The following is a 14209-nucleotide window of genomic DNA, read 5'->3' as shown; positions in this document are numbered from 1 at the left end:
CGGTGGGGGGACAGCTGTACAGCAGGATGAGTTCATGTTTTTTTAAGGTTCATATACATGTATATATTTCGGTCGAGTCAGGGATCAAGTATGTATTCTATACATTACATGTTAGGCAATATAATACCTATTGAGAAAGACGAGTAAACGCCGTTAAGGTTAAAGGTACGCCGTATGATTCTTGGAAGCATTAGAGTTTTTTAAATTTTATTTCGCCCCGTACTGTTTGCATTCAAAATCATATTTCGATGTTTACCTAGAGACCTAGACCTCACATAAAAAATACCAAGGAAGATTGTTAGAGGGCTGTGCAAACCTCGTGATTTGGATGGAATTCAGTATTAGGGTATCAGATTGAAGCTAAAATTGGGCATTGGAAGCCTTAGAGGACCTCTCACACATTTTTTTTCTCGAGACTGATTCGATTCATATTACAACCGGAGTCCTCATTTTTGCCGCGCCGAGCATCAAATTTCTTGTGCGACTGTAAAATATGGTAGACTAGGCGGTGAAACACTTGGCTGTGGTCGCAGGGGGGTTTATCGTTTGGCCTCCATTTTGACGTTTCCAAGTCACGGATAGATGACGAGGAATTCAATATACCAAGACATTCTCGTAACACTTCCTCTTTGTGAGAGAGACATCTCGAGAGGTGGTCGAATACTCTCAATCGGAGATATTTTTCTTGGCGGTAGAGGCAAATATATTAAATTCAGTGAGTGGGGTTTCTACGGGTATGTAAGGAACACGGGAAGGGAATGCTTGGAAGTCTTGGTGAAGTCTTGGATGTGATATGGTCGTATTAGGCACATTATAGGGTACCACCATGCATCAGTTAATGGAATATTCTCGATGTTGTGAGAAAGTAAATATGTATTATATTCCCACCAGCACATACTTTAGTTATCAATGTTTTAATATTACTTTCTGATGGGCTACGATAACAATGCAAAATAGCTTGTACTCCTGAAATAGTACTTCCACAACGTATGGTAATAATTTAGATACCCTAGTTCCAAGGCCGCTCTGGTTAAGAGTGCTTATGCTTCTATCCATCCTAGGCCCACCAAGTATCAGTTCCACATTTTAATTGGAATCCCGAATAGTATAGGAAAGATCAACGTTTGTAAAATTCTCGCTTGTCTTGGCGCCATGGCGGGAGACAGCCTTTCTTAGCTTCGTTAATGTTCCACGCTGTTGTACATTCGTGTCATCCGTTTATTTTTCTACACAGAGTGCTGTGCCGTGCTATGCTATAAAAGAGAAGTTATGTGAGCGGAAGCTTCATAGGCGATGCGATATTTCGCTGCTGTGCTGTGACTATAAATTAGCTTCGCGTATATGCCGGCGGATCATGACGCCTACCTAACTCGTATCTACTTGAAGGTGTTTTGCCAAGCCCTATACAGGTAATATGCCATGTTTAGAACAGGGAAATATGGTCCTACGATAGATTCTAGTCGGCCGGAGTTAAGATAGTACGCAACTTTCGATGTGGGGACCTTACCTATAGTGACAGAATATCTAGAGATAGATCTAGATTTAGTGTGTATGATTAATACTCCCAACTCAGCTGCATCGAAGTACGTCTCTCAGCTCGAGCCCAAGGGACAATATTCATTCTAGAATTATTCCAGAAGTTTCGTATTGTACTATCCTTCGATACTTTATAAATATAAATGCGATATGGTTAGACGAGGGCGTGGGGTTCCACAGAAAATCGAAAACTGCTTTTATCGCAGCCAGTAGATGATCGTATAAGTATCGGTATACATAGCAAGCCAATAGCACTTGCAGGACGTTTAACTATCTCATTCCGATTGACCCAGCCACCGGTTATCTGAATCATGAATCTCGTCCAAGAGCACTTGGGTCGCCCCTTACGTCAACCGCTTCTAAGCAAAGCGAAAAATTGCAACTTTTGCGGGGTTGTGAGTGAGTAGAAGAACCCCCAAAAAAGACTCCACTATTCTGACAATTTTTTTAGTTTCTTGAATTCTGAAGAATTGATAAGTCGGCCGAAGAATATCGAATATCGTTACCAAAGTCCTGGCTTGTATATGTTATCCGAACGCCGTTCCAAAACTACAACATCCCCAAGTCCATATATTGTGTTGCGTCATGCCGGCCAATGGTACCTCCACTAATCCGGGTCTAAGCTTCACATCCGGTCACAATGATCCCGTCTGGGTTCGAAGTAATCCATATACTTCATGGCCACGATTTAAGAAACTCAGCGAGGATCTAGAAACTCATACTGTTATCACTGGAGCGGGTGTTGCTGGGATCTCAACTGCATACGAGTTGGTCAAGAAAGGTGTTCAAGTCGTTCTTCTCGAAGCTAGGGAAGTAACATCTGGGGAATCCGGAAGGAGTAATGGAGTATTGGGAGACTGGTTAGGGATGAAGTGGCAAGATATTATCAAATGTTCGTACCTTAATACAAACCGACTCGTAAAATCGATCGCGGTCAGTTAACTCATCAGAACTAAAGTGCATGGCATCGAAAACACCAGATCCATACACGATAGCCACCGATATGCAATTAGGAGAGCCCAAGAAATTGCAAAAGAATTGAACATTGAATGCGATTTTACACAGCTTCCGTGCCACATATCTTTAGCCGACAAAGACGATCTTTCAAAGGAGATCGAGGCTTACAGCAATGCTGCAGGGCCCACTCGAGCTGCCGAAGCTCTCGATGAAGTCAGGGCCTCAGACTCAAAAACCTTCAAAGTTACCGATTGTGCGACTTTGCATCCTACGAAATACTTACATGGTATCCTACGTTACCTTTCTGATAATCACTCTGATTTATTCTCCTGCTATACGCACACCAGAGTCAAAGCGTATAAAGGGGATGGAAATGGAGTATCAATCGAAATAGATGGGAGGAGTTGCTCTATTAAGGCCAAAAACTTTGTGATGGCGATGAATGTTCCTATTCGTGGGTTAAAAATTTACCAAAAATGTTGAAATGACAATAGCTTAACAGCTAGAATCCTATAGGATCTCGAACTTACATAATGGCCAATGCCTACTACCGGTATAAGAGCCTACAGATATGTTCTAAGCCTAAGCTAAGGGGTACATGCTAATATTAGAATATCCTAATAGGACATACCACATCGCAAACACGATTCCAAAAACTGAGGCTCTGGAACACATTGTCACCGGCTTAACTAGCATCCTAGGATTCACTACATCAGTTGCGTCCCATCCAGACCCAAATCTAGTATACCTCATCGTAACCGGAGGTAGACACAAAACAGCCCACATAGATATCGAATACTACGAACCCCATTTTGCAACACTCAAAGAATGGGTATTCAGAAACTTTCCCACGGCGAACACGGTGCCTGAATTTTCATGGTCAAGTCAAATTGTTGATTCAAATGACAATTTAGCATTCATAGGTCGCGAGAAGCCTGGTACAAATATATTTGTGATAACGGGCGACTCGGGCACTGGATTTAATTACGGAGTTATAGGTGCTAAGATCTTAAGTGATCAAATCACCGGCGTTAAGAATACCTGGGAAAATGTCTATGATGCTTCCAGGAAGCCGAAGTCGAAACTATTGGATCAAGAAATTGAAAAGGTTCATTTAGAAGAATTAATTGCCAAGTCTAGAGAGGACCGGTACGCCGCAATCGACATCGAAGAGCTACCGCCATGTACAGGTGCTGTCATATCAAAAGACAGAACACAGCACGGAATGCCGCTAGCAATATATAAAGATGAAGAAGGGAAAACCAGGCAGTTCACAGGACTTTGCACGCATGCTTACGGTGTTTTGATGTGGAATCCGACCGAGAAAACATTCGATTGTCCCTGTGAGTTGAAGATATCTGTTTTCAGTTTTTAGCATTTACTTATTTCTTTGCTAATAATTGGAAAGTGCATGGGAGCAGGTTCGATTCTCGGACGGGAAGATGCGTGTTCGGGCCTGCGAATGCGGGATTGAAACCGGACGATGACGCCGCGAGGGAAGCGGCCGCGCTTTCAGTTGAAATATAAAATTTGGAAAATTTTGGGCTTTTGACCATACACGCGAGTCCTAGGAATATGAAGCAACTGCACTCTATCTACTTAAGCATTCATGATGGATTGATTCATGAATTCACGATCACGGGGTTGCATTGGTAGGGACTCGATATTATGACTATGGACAAGAAGGAAGTCGTGTTGTTGCAATTTGACTCTGCCTGACGTCATGGTGTACCGGTAACATCGGAATACATTTTCGAGTTTCCCTGAGCTTCGCACGGATACATATACATGTACGGGGTACCTTAATTAAACCAACATAAGCTGGCGTGACCAAAGCTCACCTTCCTACAATACGTTTACATCCAAGATTTCAAATTCGAAGACTTCATAGAGCTAAAGGGATCTGTATATTTATCCCATTAGAGATACGACATTCCATTACGTTTATACGTTTACAATATAATATACGCGCGTCTGTATTCTAAAATTTATTAAACCTAACGTCCGTGGGATTTATACGCACCAACGTCGCCATGCAACATAACTCGAAGAAAAGCCCTGGAATTCTAGATTCCATGATATCGTTGATAAGTGGGGAGCCTCTTTCACTTAAAATTCATACACCAAGTAAAGGGGAACTTCGCGCTGTCACGGAAGACGGCAGTTTCGGGGTTACACAACCATCGGAGTTATTCTCAAAAGTAAGCCTAGGTAATGTCTTGTTAAAGGCACAATTGCGATATCTGATCTTAGTTATTTGAGTCTCTAGATATTTGTGAATATCAAAAAATCTGGAGACCACGATTCGTCTAGTTGCGCACCGAAGTCAATAGTTGGGGCTCTCGGAAGAGTCCCTTTGACTATTATTTCAACGTGAGTTTTTGGAGTTCTATGGCCTTAGCATGAATACAAGGGTACTAATAAATGAAGTGTCCCAGATATTGCAGACCACTACTACAACTTGATCGTTGAAGCCAAATTTGAAATCCTGATATTCTCAAATTTCTGGAAAAACTCGTATGCCGCCAAAAGAATAGGAGAGGGCTTGAAGGTTCTTTCAGAAAGAATTGGACAAAATAACAGACCCCCTGTAATAGTGAGAATTATGTTCGACAGGGGTAGCGTGAGACATGTAAGACTGTTATGATTCTCGATATTATTCTGTGGTTTTCAAAGAAGGCTGAAATAAAGCTCTAGGTATTCCAGTCCCGAGTCGCAGTCGCAGAAGCCGAATGGGTTACTCTTGGTCTACCTTCGACTAAAGATGCACCCTACGTCGATCTTGAAGTTCTAAATTACCATAACCTCCCCATTGGGACATTTCACTCCAAATTCATGGTGATTGACAAAAGAATTGCAGTACTCAACAGTTGCAACATTCAAGATAATTCTAATCTAGAAATGATGTGCCAATTTGAGGGTTCAGTGGTAGATGAGATATGGGATCATGCCGTCTCGACGTGGGGATTGTCCATAAGTTCCAAAGATTCCTTTGAGAATGGGAGCAGAAGCAATTCCTTTCCAGGTCTTGATGCTCTAGCAGCGTCCACTATGCGTCCTAGCTTATTTAACGACCCGCCATCCAAACGAATAATCAAAGATATAACTCAAGTCTTAAGTAAGTTTTTGACAAAGAGTTGTAGATTGTACCTGTTTGTGAATACTAAGTTTATGTATAGATAGATCAGTTTCAAGTCCGCTGCAAACAGAGGCAATAAACGATGATACCTTAAACGTTCCGTTCCGCTCACATTTACGATTAAACACAAGCGATATTGCAATGGTTCTTGCTCCAAGAGCTCCATACCCCAGTAAGTTGGCGCGCCCCAACTAGGTGATTCTAGTAATGCAATTGATATCTCATAAACTTAACTAATGTGAATCCCATGTTGCACCTCTAGGTTTTGGAAACGTTTCCCTAAACACACCACAAAATGTCGCCTGGTTATCAGCGATATACTTTGCAAAATCCAAGGTTTTCATTCAAACACCAGATCTCAACGCGGCGCCAGTAATCACTGCTCTACTAGAAGCCGTAAAGCGAGGTGTTGAGGTTAGTATTGTGCTTTGTTTAGGATATAACGATCTAGGTGAAATGTTACCAACTCAAGGTGGTCATAACGAGTGGGTTGTTGGGCATATGATAAAACAATTAAACAAAGAAGAGAGAATGAGGTTTAAGATATATTGGTACGTTGGAAGGGATATGATGAAGCCGGTTCATGCAGCGAAGCATTTTAGGACTTGTCATAGTAAGTTACCTGATCCGAGACCTATATAATTTGAGAGTGTTCAATTAGCTAATTTGGAACCTTACGGGAAGTTAAACTTATGATCGTGGATGAAAGAATCGGGATACAGGGGTCCGGGAATCAAGATACTCAAAGTTGGTTTCATAGCCAAGAGATCAATATCGTTATTGATAGCGAGGAAGTTTGCAAGCAATGGATGGAGCAGTTAGTTGCAAACCAGAATAGTTTGTTGTATGGTCAGGGCACTGAGGTAGATGGCATCTGGAGAGATCCTCAAGGAAACCAAGTATCAGGTTATTGGTTTTAATAAATAAACTTTTAGAAAACATTGTCTAGTACGTATGCGTATATGAATACCCGCATTGTTAAAGATAAACAAGAAACTATCACCGCTATCTAGTTATTGTACTACCATTTCTTAGCTACATGATGTGAAAATAATTTGGGTGGTTCGTTTTCGTATTTAGCGAATATAGAATTGAATCTGTCTCATATCTGCCCAAGGTTACCCTTGAAATATAGCAGTGTGATATTCACGTAGTATTATTGCCTATACGAAGTCGAGTGTTCCAAAGACAAGCTCGATAAATCCGATCCAACTCTTCTGTATCAACATCAACCTGGGTTTGTGGGTACGAGACTCTATCAAGCACCCTTCTGAGTTCCTTAAAAAGCTTTTTTCTGTTTTGAATCTTCCCATTCCCCTCACCCTTAAGAAGATCCTCCTCAAGGACTCGAAAAATTTGTTTGGGGAGACACTTAAGTCCGAGTAAACACGCCGCATAGAAGGTTTCTGGGATCGTCGTATCATCGCTATGGTATTTATATGGAAGAGCGAAGACACCAGTATACATCCAATCGACGATGATTTCCATAGCAGCTAGTTTGATCTTTGGAAGTGATAGTCTCTTTGGTCTGCCGCGGTTCCCTTGGGTCGACATTGCGTTTTGAAAATCTAGGACTGTTGAAATCAAAGGACATTTGAAATGTAAGAGGTTTTCGTCGGCTATCAATGTTTCGCTTCCGTATTCTAGATCGAGTTCGATCTTTCGATTTTCTGGAATATCGCTTCCTCTGTACGTAGCAATCAGATAAAAAATCTTTTAGTAACGTTCGAAAGTACTTAGCTTGATACGTGATAGAGGTGTATTGGGGAAATATTGTAGATACTGCAAGTCCACATTGGGGTAGGTTACCTGAAGAATACACTCATCTTGTGATCGACAAAAGCCTACTCGCGGGCTCCAAGAATGAGGTTTGACTAGGGAGATTTGGATGAGTTTAACCTATCTGTATACTGAATAAAGCATATACTGACACTTACTGTTTGATGGCTAGATAATTTTCCTCTAGCTAGGCAAATACCGAAGCTTGTCCTGGTTGAGTCAGGAGGAAAGAGAAATAATGGCCCGGAATACGGGACGGGGCTTTTATAGACCTCAAGTAGCTAACTTGCGGTAACTGCGTGCATACATATATGTAATGATCATCACGAAGAGCTTTTGTGTCCGGAAAGCGCCAAAGGCGTTCTGATTGCTTTGCGAAAATCTTTAGGGCAAAGTTTCTGTTTCGAAGGCCTTTTCTTTGTGTGTAACTCTAGATCACTTCTCAGTTAGCGTCATCAATAGAGGATGATTTTCTACCCTGGCATGCTATTTGAATTTTCTAGGAATTTAAGTAAGCTAGAAGCACGGGCCTACGTGATCAGAATTTGGGGGCGGTTTTATTTCTAGGGCTAGGAGATAAATTTATAAAGACCCAACCTAACTATGTTTTGTTCGTTGATCTCAGTTATCTTAGATGGTCTGATACTATCTTAAAGCCGTTTCGACTACCATACAGTACTTAGAATCATATCTGTTCCTAGACCAAATCCTTACCCCGTATCATTGAGTTCCATTGCCAAACTTCCCCCAGCTTGTGCGAGTTGACTCTGGGATGCTGTTTCGATTTCAATTTGATTAGTAACTGGGAGTGATTGAGTGGGTAAAAGTGTCTGTTCTCAAATTTTTGGAAAGGGTTGGGGTTTATCCTGCACACCTGGCGGACTTGCGGCTGCCTCATCTGCCTCTTTTTGTTTCTGGGCTTGCAGAAATGTCCACGAAACTCTTCCCTTTTTCGGTGCTGCTGAAGATACAAGCTGCTGGGAAGGGACAACTGGCAACGTGGCGGCGTTTCCGGTAGTACTCTTTGGGGCTTGTGTGTTTACTCTCCTCGGCGCCGGTGCTTTCTTTGCCTTTGGTGCTACGAATCCAGCAAGGGGGCTTTTCGTCACCATTGGAAGCTTTTCAATTTCGTTGTTATTACCCCCATTCCCTGGTGCAGGAGATGATGGTTTATTTATATCCAGAAAGCTTACTCGTCTGGGACCTTGTCTCACTGGTGGCGGTGGTGGAGGGCGTAGAGTATTTTTCTGAGGCTTCCCTTCGTTAGTGTCTAGAAAACTAATTCTTTTTTTCTGTCCCTGAATTTCAAGTTGCGGCATTGGTCCAATAAACTTCGGTGGCTCAGATAGCTCTGCTATCTTCTTCTTTTTAGCTTCTTCGAGGACGACGTCGGTTTCAGTTTTTTCTTCGGCTCCTTCCAGGAAGGGTTCAATTAACTTGGAGAGACCGGCGTCGACTTCTGGTTCGAAGGGGTATTCTTCCCAATATTTCTATGTATTAGAGGATATATTAGAATGTGATTTTAAGGCAATAGATAGGTTCATAAGTGAGAGAGAACTTGCCTCCATGTCATCGAGCGCCAATAGTAACTCTTTGATATCATCCTCTGTAATACCGTTTTTCTTGCAACGCTCGCGGAGTTTCGATAGCTCATCCTCCGATGAAAATCCATCACTATCTTCATCGTATCCACCGTCGAAGTAGTCATCTTCATCGTCCTCTTCGAGGCCATCCTGGTCGTCATCACTGCTACTGTCACTATTTATTTCAATGACTCCGTCTCCCTCTTTCTGCCTCTTATCGTCTTCCATAGGAAAGTCATCTTCCTCATCACTACTGTCAGCACCACAGTCATCACTGCTATAAGTATCTTCATCATCGTTACTATCACCATTTTCACTGTCAATTTCACCATCACTTTCGCTTTCGTCTTCGCCTTCATTATCACTTTCATCATCGCTGTTTTCAAAGAGATGGCCGGGATCATCGAAAATCATCGCTATATCGTCTTCATCTGTTCGGGCCGGGAGCGGAATCGATATTGGATCTTTCGGCGATTCTTTGAAACTTCGAGGTGTTAGTTTTGGTCTGTATAATCCTTGTAATGGCGATGGTGTGTGTGGATCCTCTAGTTGACGCGAGCCGCTATTGTTGAATAGAGTATTTGGGCTTTCGACTGGGCCGGAAGGCACCATTTCGTGAAGAACTCTCCCCCCTGTGGTACTCACTCCTCTGATAGCCCTTCCCCTACTAGTTACCGCCCTAGTAGGGATGCCTCGGATGGGAACGCCTTCAATAACACCACCTCGCATGGGCCCCCCTCTCACGGGGACATCTCTCACCATACCCCCCCTAATCATTGGGCCTCTTGTAAAGGGGACTCCTCGAAGATTCAGATCTGTACCTTTCATATCGCTTCCTCCAAAAGGCCTTCTTCTATCCGCTTGCCTCCTCTCATCTTCAGTTACCCAATACTTATCCTTCAATTGATTTGGCAGCGGAATATGAGTCTCCAAGGAAGACCGTGTAGCAACTCTATTCTTGAGATCCTGAAGATTGTCTTGATTGAATGCAGTCCAAGGGATGTAAAGTCTCTGGGGTTTGAACTCCTCAAGATCTGGTGGGACTTCTCCGATGTAGTCGTCGTGAAAGAGGTCTTTTGGGAGGGGTTCTGTTGGTGGAGAGGTTGACAAAACTGGCCTAGGTAGGCCAAACTCTTGAAGTGAGGGCTGAGATCCTACTGCATTGGGGAAATTAAGATATGCCCCCGGATTTTTGTTGAAGCTCCAGGGCATGCCGGGAGCCGTGGGGCTATTTGGGTTTACATTCCCAAAACTATGTCCATAAAAGGAATCTAGTGGATCCGAGTTAATTCCCATGTTCAATCCCATGTTCATGTTCGTGTTTATGTTCATGGGAGTTGAGTATCTCGAAGGAAACCCGCTGGGTGTGTATATCAGTTCAGGTCCCGGCCCAAGTCGGTTCACAGGGCCCATATTCATAGGGTTCATGTTCCCTAAACCATTATTCGTGCTTCGGTCCGCTTGCGAATCCACATGGCCTTTGAAACCCAAGGGCAGATTTTGAGCTGGGGAGGTACCCGCTGATATCATGGGAGAAATGACCGAGTTATCAATCGGCCCGATCTTGGAAGCCGATGGCGTAGATGTAAAATTGGGGGTTGGTTTAATTTCTCGTTTTGTAGCAGTTTCATCTTCAACTGGGTAAAAAGAAGTGTCGGCCCCCTCTAGCATCTCTGTAAAGCTGCCCGCAAATTCGAATTCAGAGTCGACATCTATATCTACTGAAACGCCGTTTTCCTGTGAATTTACTTTAATTCCTTCCGCTCCGTCCACGCTATTAATGATTTTATTTCCCATTGTTGACGGTACGCCACTCGTTTGGGAAGCACCTGGAGGTTGGACTCCGAAGTCATTGATGTATGCGGTCTCTTCTGAAGCTGGTGTAGACAAATTACTAGCCCTACCACCAATTCCAGCACCAATGTTTATTTCAGATCCAAAGGAATTTCTCTCAGTGACGCTAGCACCAGTTGAATTCTCCTTTGACGAAGTAGGCTCTGGGTCTGTGTCAACGTCCATAGCCGCCTCAGATGAACCATTTTTAGACTGAATCGGCGCTCCTACCCTGGCAATAACATCCAAATAGAACTTATCCGAGGCTTTCGACGTAGCCACTAAGTTATGTTGGAAATGACCAGTCGTGGAAGGCGGACTTGGAGAATTCAACCCTAGGTTTTGAGTATCGAAAGACTGGAAGCTCCCATCAAACTTGGCCTGGGGAAAGCCATTGTTCTGGGTTGTGAAAGGCCCAGGAGTTTGATAAATCGGGTATGGTGTATTTATTGAGCTAGCATATGGCATCCCCATTTTGTCAAAATTGAAAGGTACTGCTCCTGGTGGTGCTTTTGTAAAATCATTCCTCCTCTTGTTGATAAGAGGGACCATAAAAATCCCAGGGCTAGGCCTTATTACTCGCAGCCCATTGTCACTAGACGGGGTACCCTTTATGCCACCACCCCATCCAGACTTCTCGCAAGAAACAGCACGGTTTTTCTCAGAATCTTGGCCTCGTTTTTGCTTTATAGCAATTCGTTCCTTTTCCTTTGGAGTTAGAAGAACGTCTACCGAATTTAATAACCCGCTTGTGAAATTTTTAGGAGGCCGCTTAGGCGGGTTATTGCCCATGTTTTGGCTTCTCTGACTTTGCTTGTGCTTCCGTGGTTTTTGAAATGGGAGAGGAGGCGGGGACATCGGCTTTGGTGGCGGCTCCGGCATGAGTTCAGGTAGTTTTTGTGGAGACTTGTTCTCTTTAACGGCACCCTCGGCCTTTCTCTTTCGAGCAGCCGCTCTCCACTCTCGAATAGTCATCGGGCGGTTTGGTTTTTTCGCACTTTTGGACACTCGCATCCTTGAAGGCCTAGGAGACGGTTTATTTCCTGGGGACTGTGATCTTGACACATTCGTAGGAAGAGATGGAGGCGGCATCAGGGTTTTATCATCATATTGAGGACCTAGTGAGGATTTCTCCCTTTGAACCGTTGCATCTCGGGACCTCAAAGCCTCTGGTGTAGTTTTTTCTGCTGTAGTACCTGTATGTTCTAGAGATTAGCAGATGCAAGAGCCATAGAAGGAGGTAACCTTACTACTTTTAGTTAAACCTGTGCCAGAGCTAGGACCAACTTCCATGGCCGATGCCGTCAAGTCTGCGGTATCTTCCATTTAATCCCACCCAGCTACCTCACAGTCTGATAGAACGATACTCTATTGTGAAAAGTGGTAAGGAATGATGATGATGATGAAATAGTTAAGATGGTAGTTAAGATGGTGGGGATGTTTAAGATAGTTTGATGGTAAGCTGATGAGCGTAGCTGAAGTAGCTCGGAAGTAGCGGAGCGTCACGCCGGTTGTTTAGAGGCTGGGTCTCGAGACTATCTAGAGCTGAGACCACGCGGGATTACGGGCAGCTCAGCTACCAACTCGAAATTTATACCACCAAGGGCATCTTCAGCAGTCTTATAGCTCGACAAGATCCTCATTTAAGTATGTATAATACCTAATCAACCGAGAAACGATATTACAGTTTGAGCTCCCAAGGACCCGGGATAATTTGGGTGCGTGCTATATAATTTTCCTGTCAGGCTGACACCGTCCAACAGAAATATCCAAAAATAAGGAAGTGGAATTAATTCTCCCCTGTCGAGATTAATATAAGGTGGTTATCGGTTTCCTACTTGACAATGACTATAAACCAGAGACCTACTACCTATATCCAGATTTTCTGTCAACCTCCTTAGGATCTTCATTTCTTGTTTTATTTCAAGGAGAACGAGGCCCAGGATGGAGCGTGTTTGTCTAAGTTTCATAAACTACTGCATCGAATGCAAGTTATTCGCGGTACGGAATTCAATTAGCAAACCGAAGGAATTCCGCAGCCTTCTTTATTAGTACCTGCCTAGCATAAGCTCTAGGTAGTTAGCTGTTAGAACCAACCTTCGAATTTAAACTTCCTCGAACTCCAATTTTCTGCTGGGTTTGCGGGACGCTGATAATGGACGCCAGACTGGTATGATCGACAACTATACGTAGTCTACGCCTGCTAATGTGACACAAATACGTCACCAAACGCTCGCTATATATGCCGGATCCCAGATCATTATCTAGAGGTTTGGCTGGCTGCTGCCTAAGTATAAGTACGGCGCTTTGGGTGCAACTTTCTGTTACTTTATCAACAGCCTTCGGACATATAAATTTTTACCGTACTAATATATCATAATTTTAAAATATGTCTCGACCGGCTAGCCGATCTGAAACTTTGAAGAGGTTTAGAGACTCTATACACGCCAACCAAGTCATTATTGGCTCAGGCGCAGGTATTTATCGCCAGGCCTCAGTCAAGAATAGCTTCGTGGCTTATAGTACTTCCTTTTGGCTCTAGGCGTTGGCATATCAGCAAAGTTGATCGAAGACGGCGACGCAGACTTCATAGCCCTCTATAATTCCGGCTTATATAGAATGCATGGACTAGGTTCATTAGCGGGCCTAATGCCGTATGGTGATGCAAATGCAATAGTTTGCGATATGGTTCGTCCCCATGATATCTTATATGCCATGCCAATACGTACAGCTATTCAACAGATACTGACAATTCAGGGGAATCCTAAGGCCCAAACTGTCCTCCCACAAATCAAGTTGCTCCCTGTTATTGCGGGAGTATGTGCAACGGATCCTTTTCGAGACCTTTCCGTTTTCCTCCCTCATCTCCGCACCCTCGGCTTTATCGGTATCCAGAATTTCCCGACTGTAGGCTTGATCGATGGGAACTTTCGCCAAGCCCTCGAAGAGACTGGTATGTCATACGATAAAGAAGTTGAAATGATTGCACTAGCACATTCTTTGGACTTCTTGACTATCCCATACGTGTTTACCGTAGAACAGGCTGTCGACATGACAAACGCAGGTGCCGATGTTATTGTCGTTCATTTTGGGCTTACAAGTCAAGGAAGAATTGGAGCGAAAAACGCAATTTCGATTGCCGACGCAGCCAAAGTTGCACAAGAGATTATAGACGCCGTTGTGAATATTCGGGAGGATATCATTGTCCTAATTCACGGTGGTCCTATAAGTACTCTTGAGACCTTCGAGCATATTATGAAGGATACGAAAGGTGTACATGGGTTTCTGGGGGCTTCAACTTTTGAGAGGATTCCATTAGATACAACGCTACCGGGTACCGTGAAAGAATTTAAGGAGTTGAAGATTGAACAAAATTAATTTA

General features: G+C 43.4%; 4 protein-coding genes across 4 annotated transcripts; 3 read left to right on the top strand and 1 right to left on the bottom strand.

The window, feature by feature from the left end:
- Positions 1–2121: 2121 nt before the first annotated feature.
- AOL_s00170g71 (uncharacterized protein) lies at positions 2122–4020 on the top strand (the record flags this gene model as incomplete). The annotated part of the gene is made up of 5 exons (XM_011127700.1): positions 2122–2428; positions 2495–2947; positions 3010–3046; positions 3118–3836; positions 3902–4020. The coding sequence occupies 5 exons, from the start codon at positions 2122–2124 to the stop codon at positions 4018–4020; spliced, it is 1635 nt and encodes a 544-aa protein (XP_011126002.1).
- A 506-nt stretch (positions 4021–4526) lies between these two features.
- AOL_s00170g70 (uncharacterized protein) lies at positions 4527–6552 on the top strand (the record flags this gene model as incomplete). Its single annotated transcript, XM_011127699.1, has 7 exons — positions 4527–4694; positions 4763–4866; positions 4924–5125; positions 5191–5611; positions 5673–5804; positions 5895–6245; positions 6317–6552. 7 exons carry the CDS (start codon positions 4527–4529, stop codon positions 6550–6552), a joined length of 1614 nt encoding a protein of 537 aa, XP_011126001.1.
- A 226-nt stretch (positions 6553–6778) lies between these two features.
- Positions 6779–12153, bottom strand: AOL_s00170g69 (uncharacterized protein; the record flags this gene model as incomplete). Its single annotated transcript, XM_011127698.1, has 5 exons — positions 6779–7319; positions 8126–8186; positions 8286–8888; positions 8970–12023; positions 12078–12153. The coding sequence occupies 5 exons, from the start codon at positions 12151–12153 to the stop codon at positions 6779–6781; spliced, it is 4335 nt and encodes a 1444-aa protein (XP_011126000.1).
- A 1063-nt stretch (positions 12154–13216) lies between these two features.
- AOL_s00170g68 (uncharacterized protein) lies at positions 13217–14205 on the top strand (the record flags this gene model as incomplete). The annotated part of the gene is made up of 2 exons (XM_011127697.1): positions 13217–13304; positions 13370–14205. 2 exons carry the CDS (start codon positions 13217–13219, stop codon positions 14203–14205), a joined length of 924 nt encoding a protein of 307 aa, XP_011125999.1.
- Between the last annotated feature and the right edge of the window lie 4 nt (positions 14206–14209).

Source organism: Orbilia oligospora, assembly GCF_000225545.1.
Source record: "Orbilia oligospora ATCC 24927 unplaced genomic scaffold scaffold00170, whole genome shotgun sequence".
Taxonomy (NCBI): Eukaryota; Fungi; Ascomycota; class Orbiliomycetes; order Orbiliales; family Orbiliaceae; genus Orbilia; species Orbilia oligospora.
This window is presented reverse-complemented; position numbering and strand designations above follow the sequence as displayed.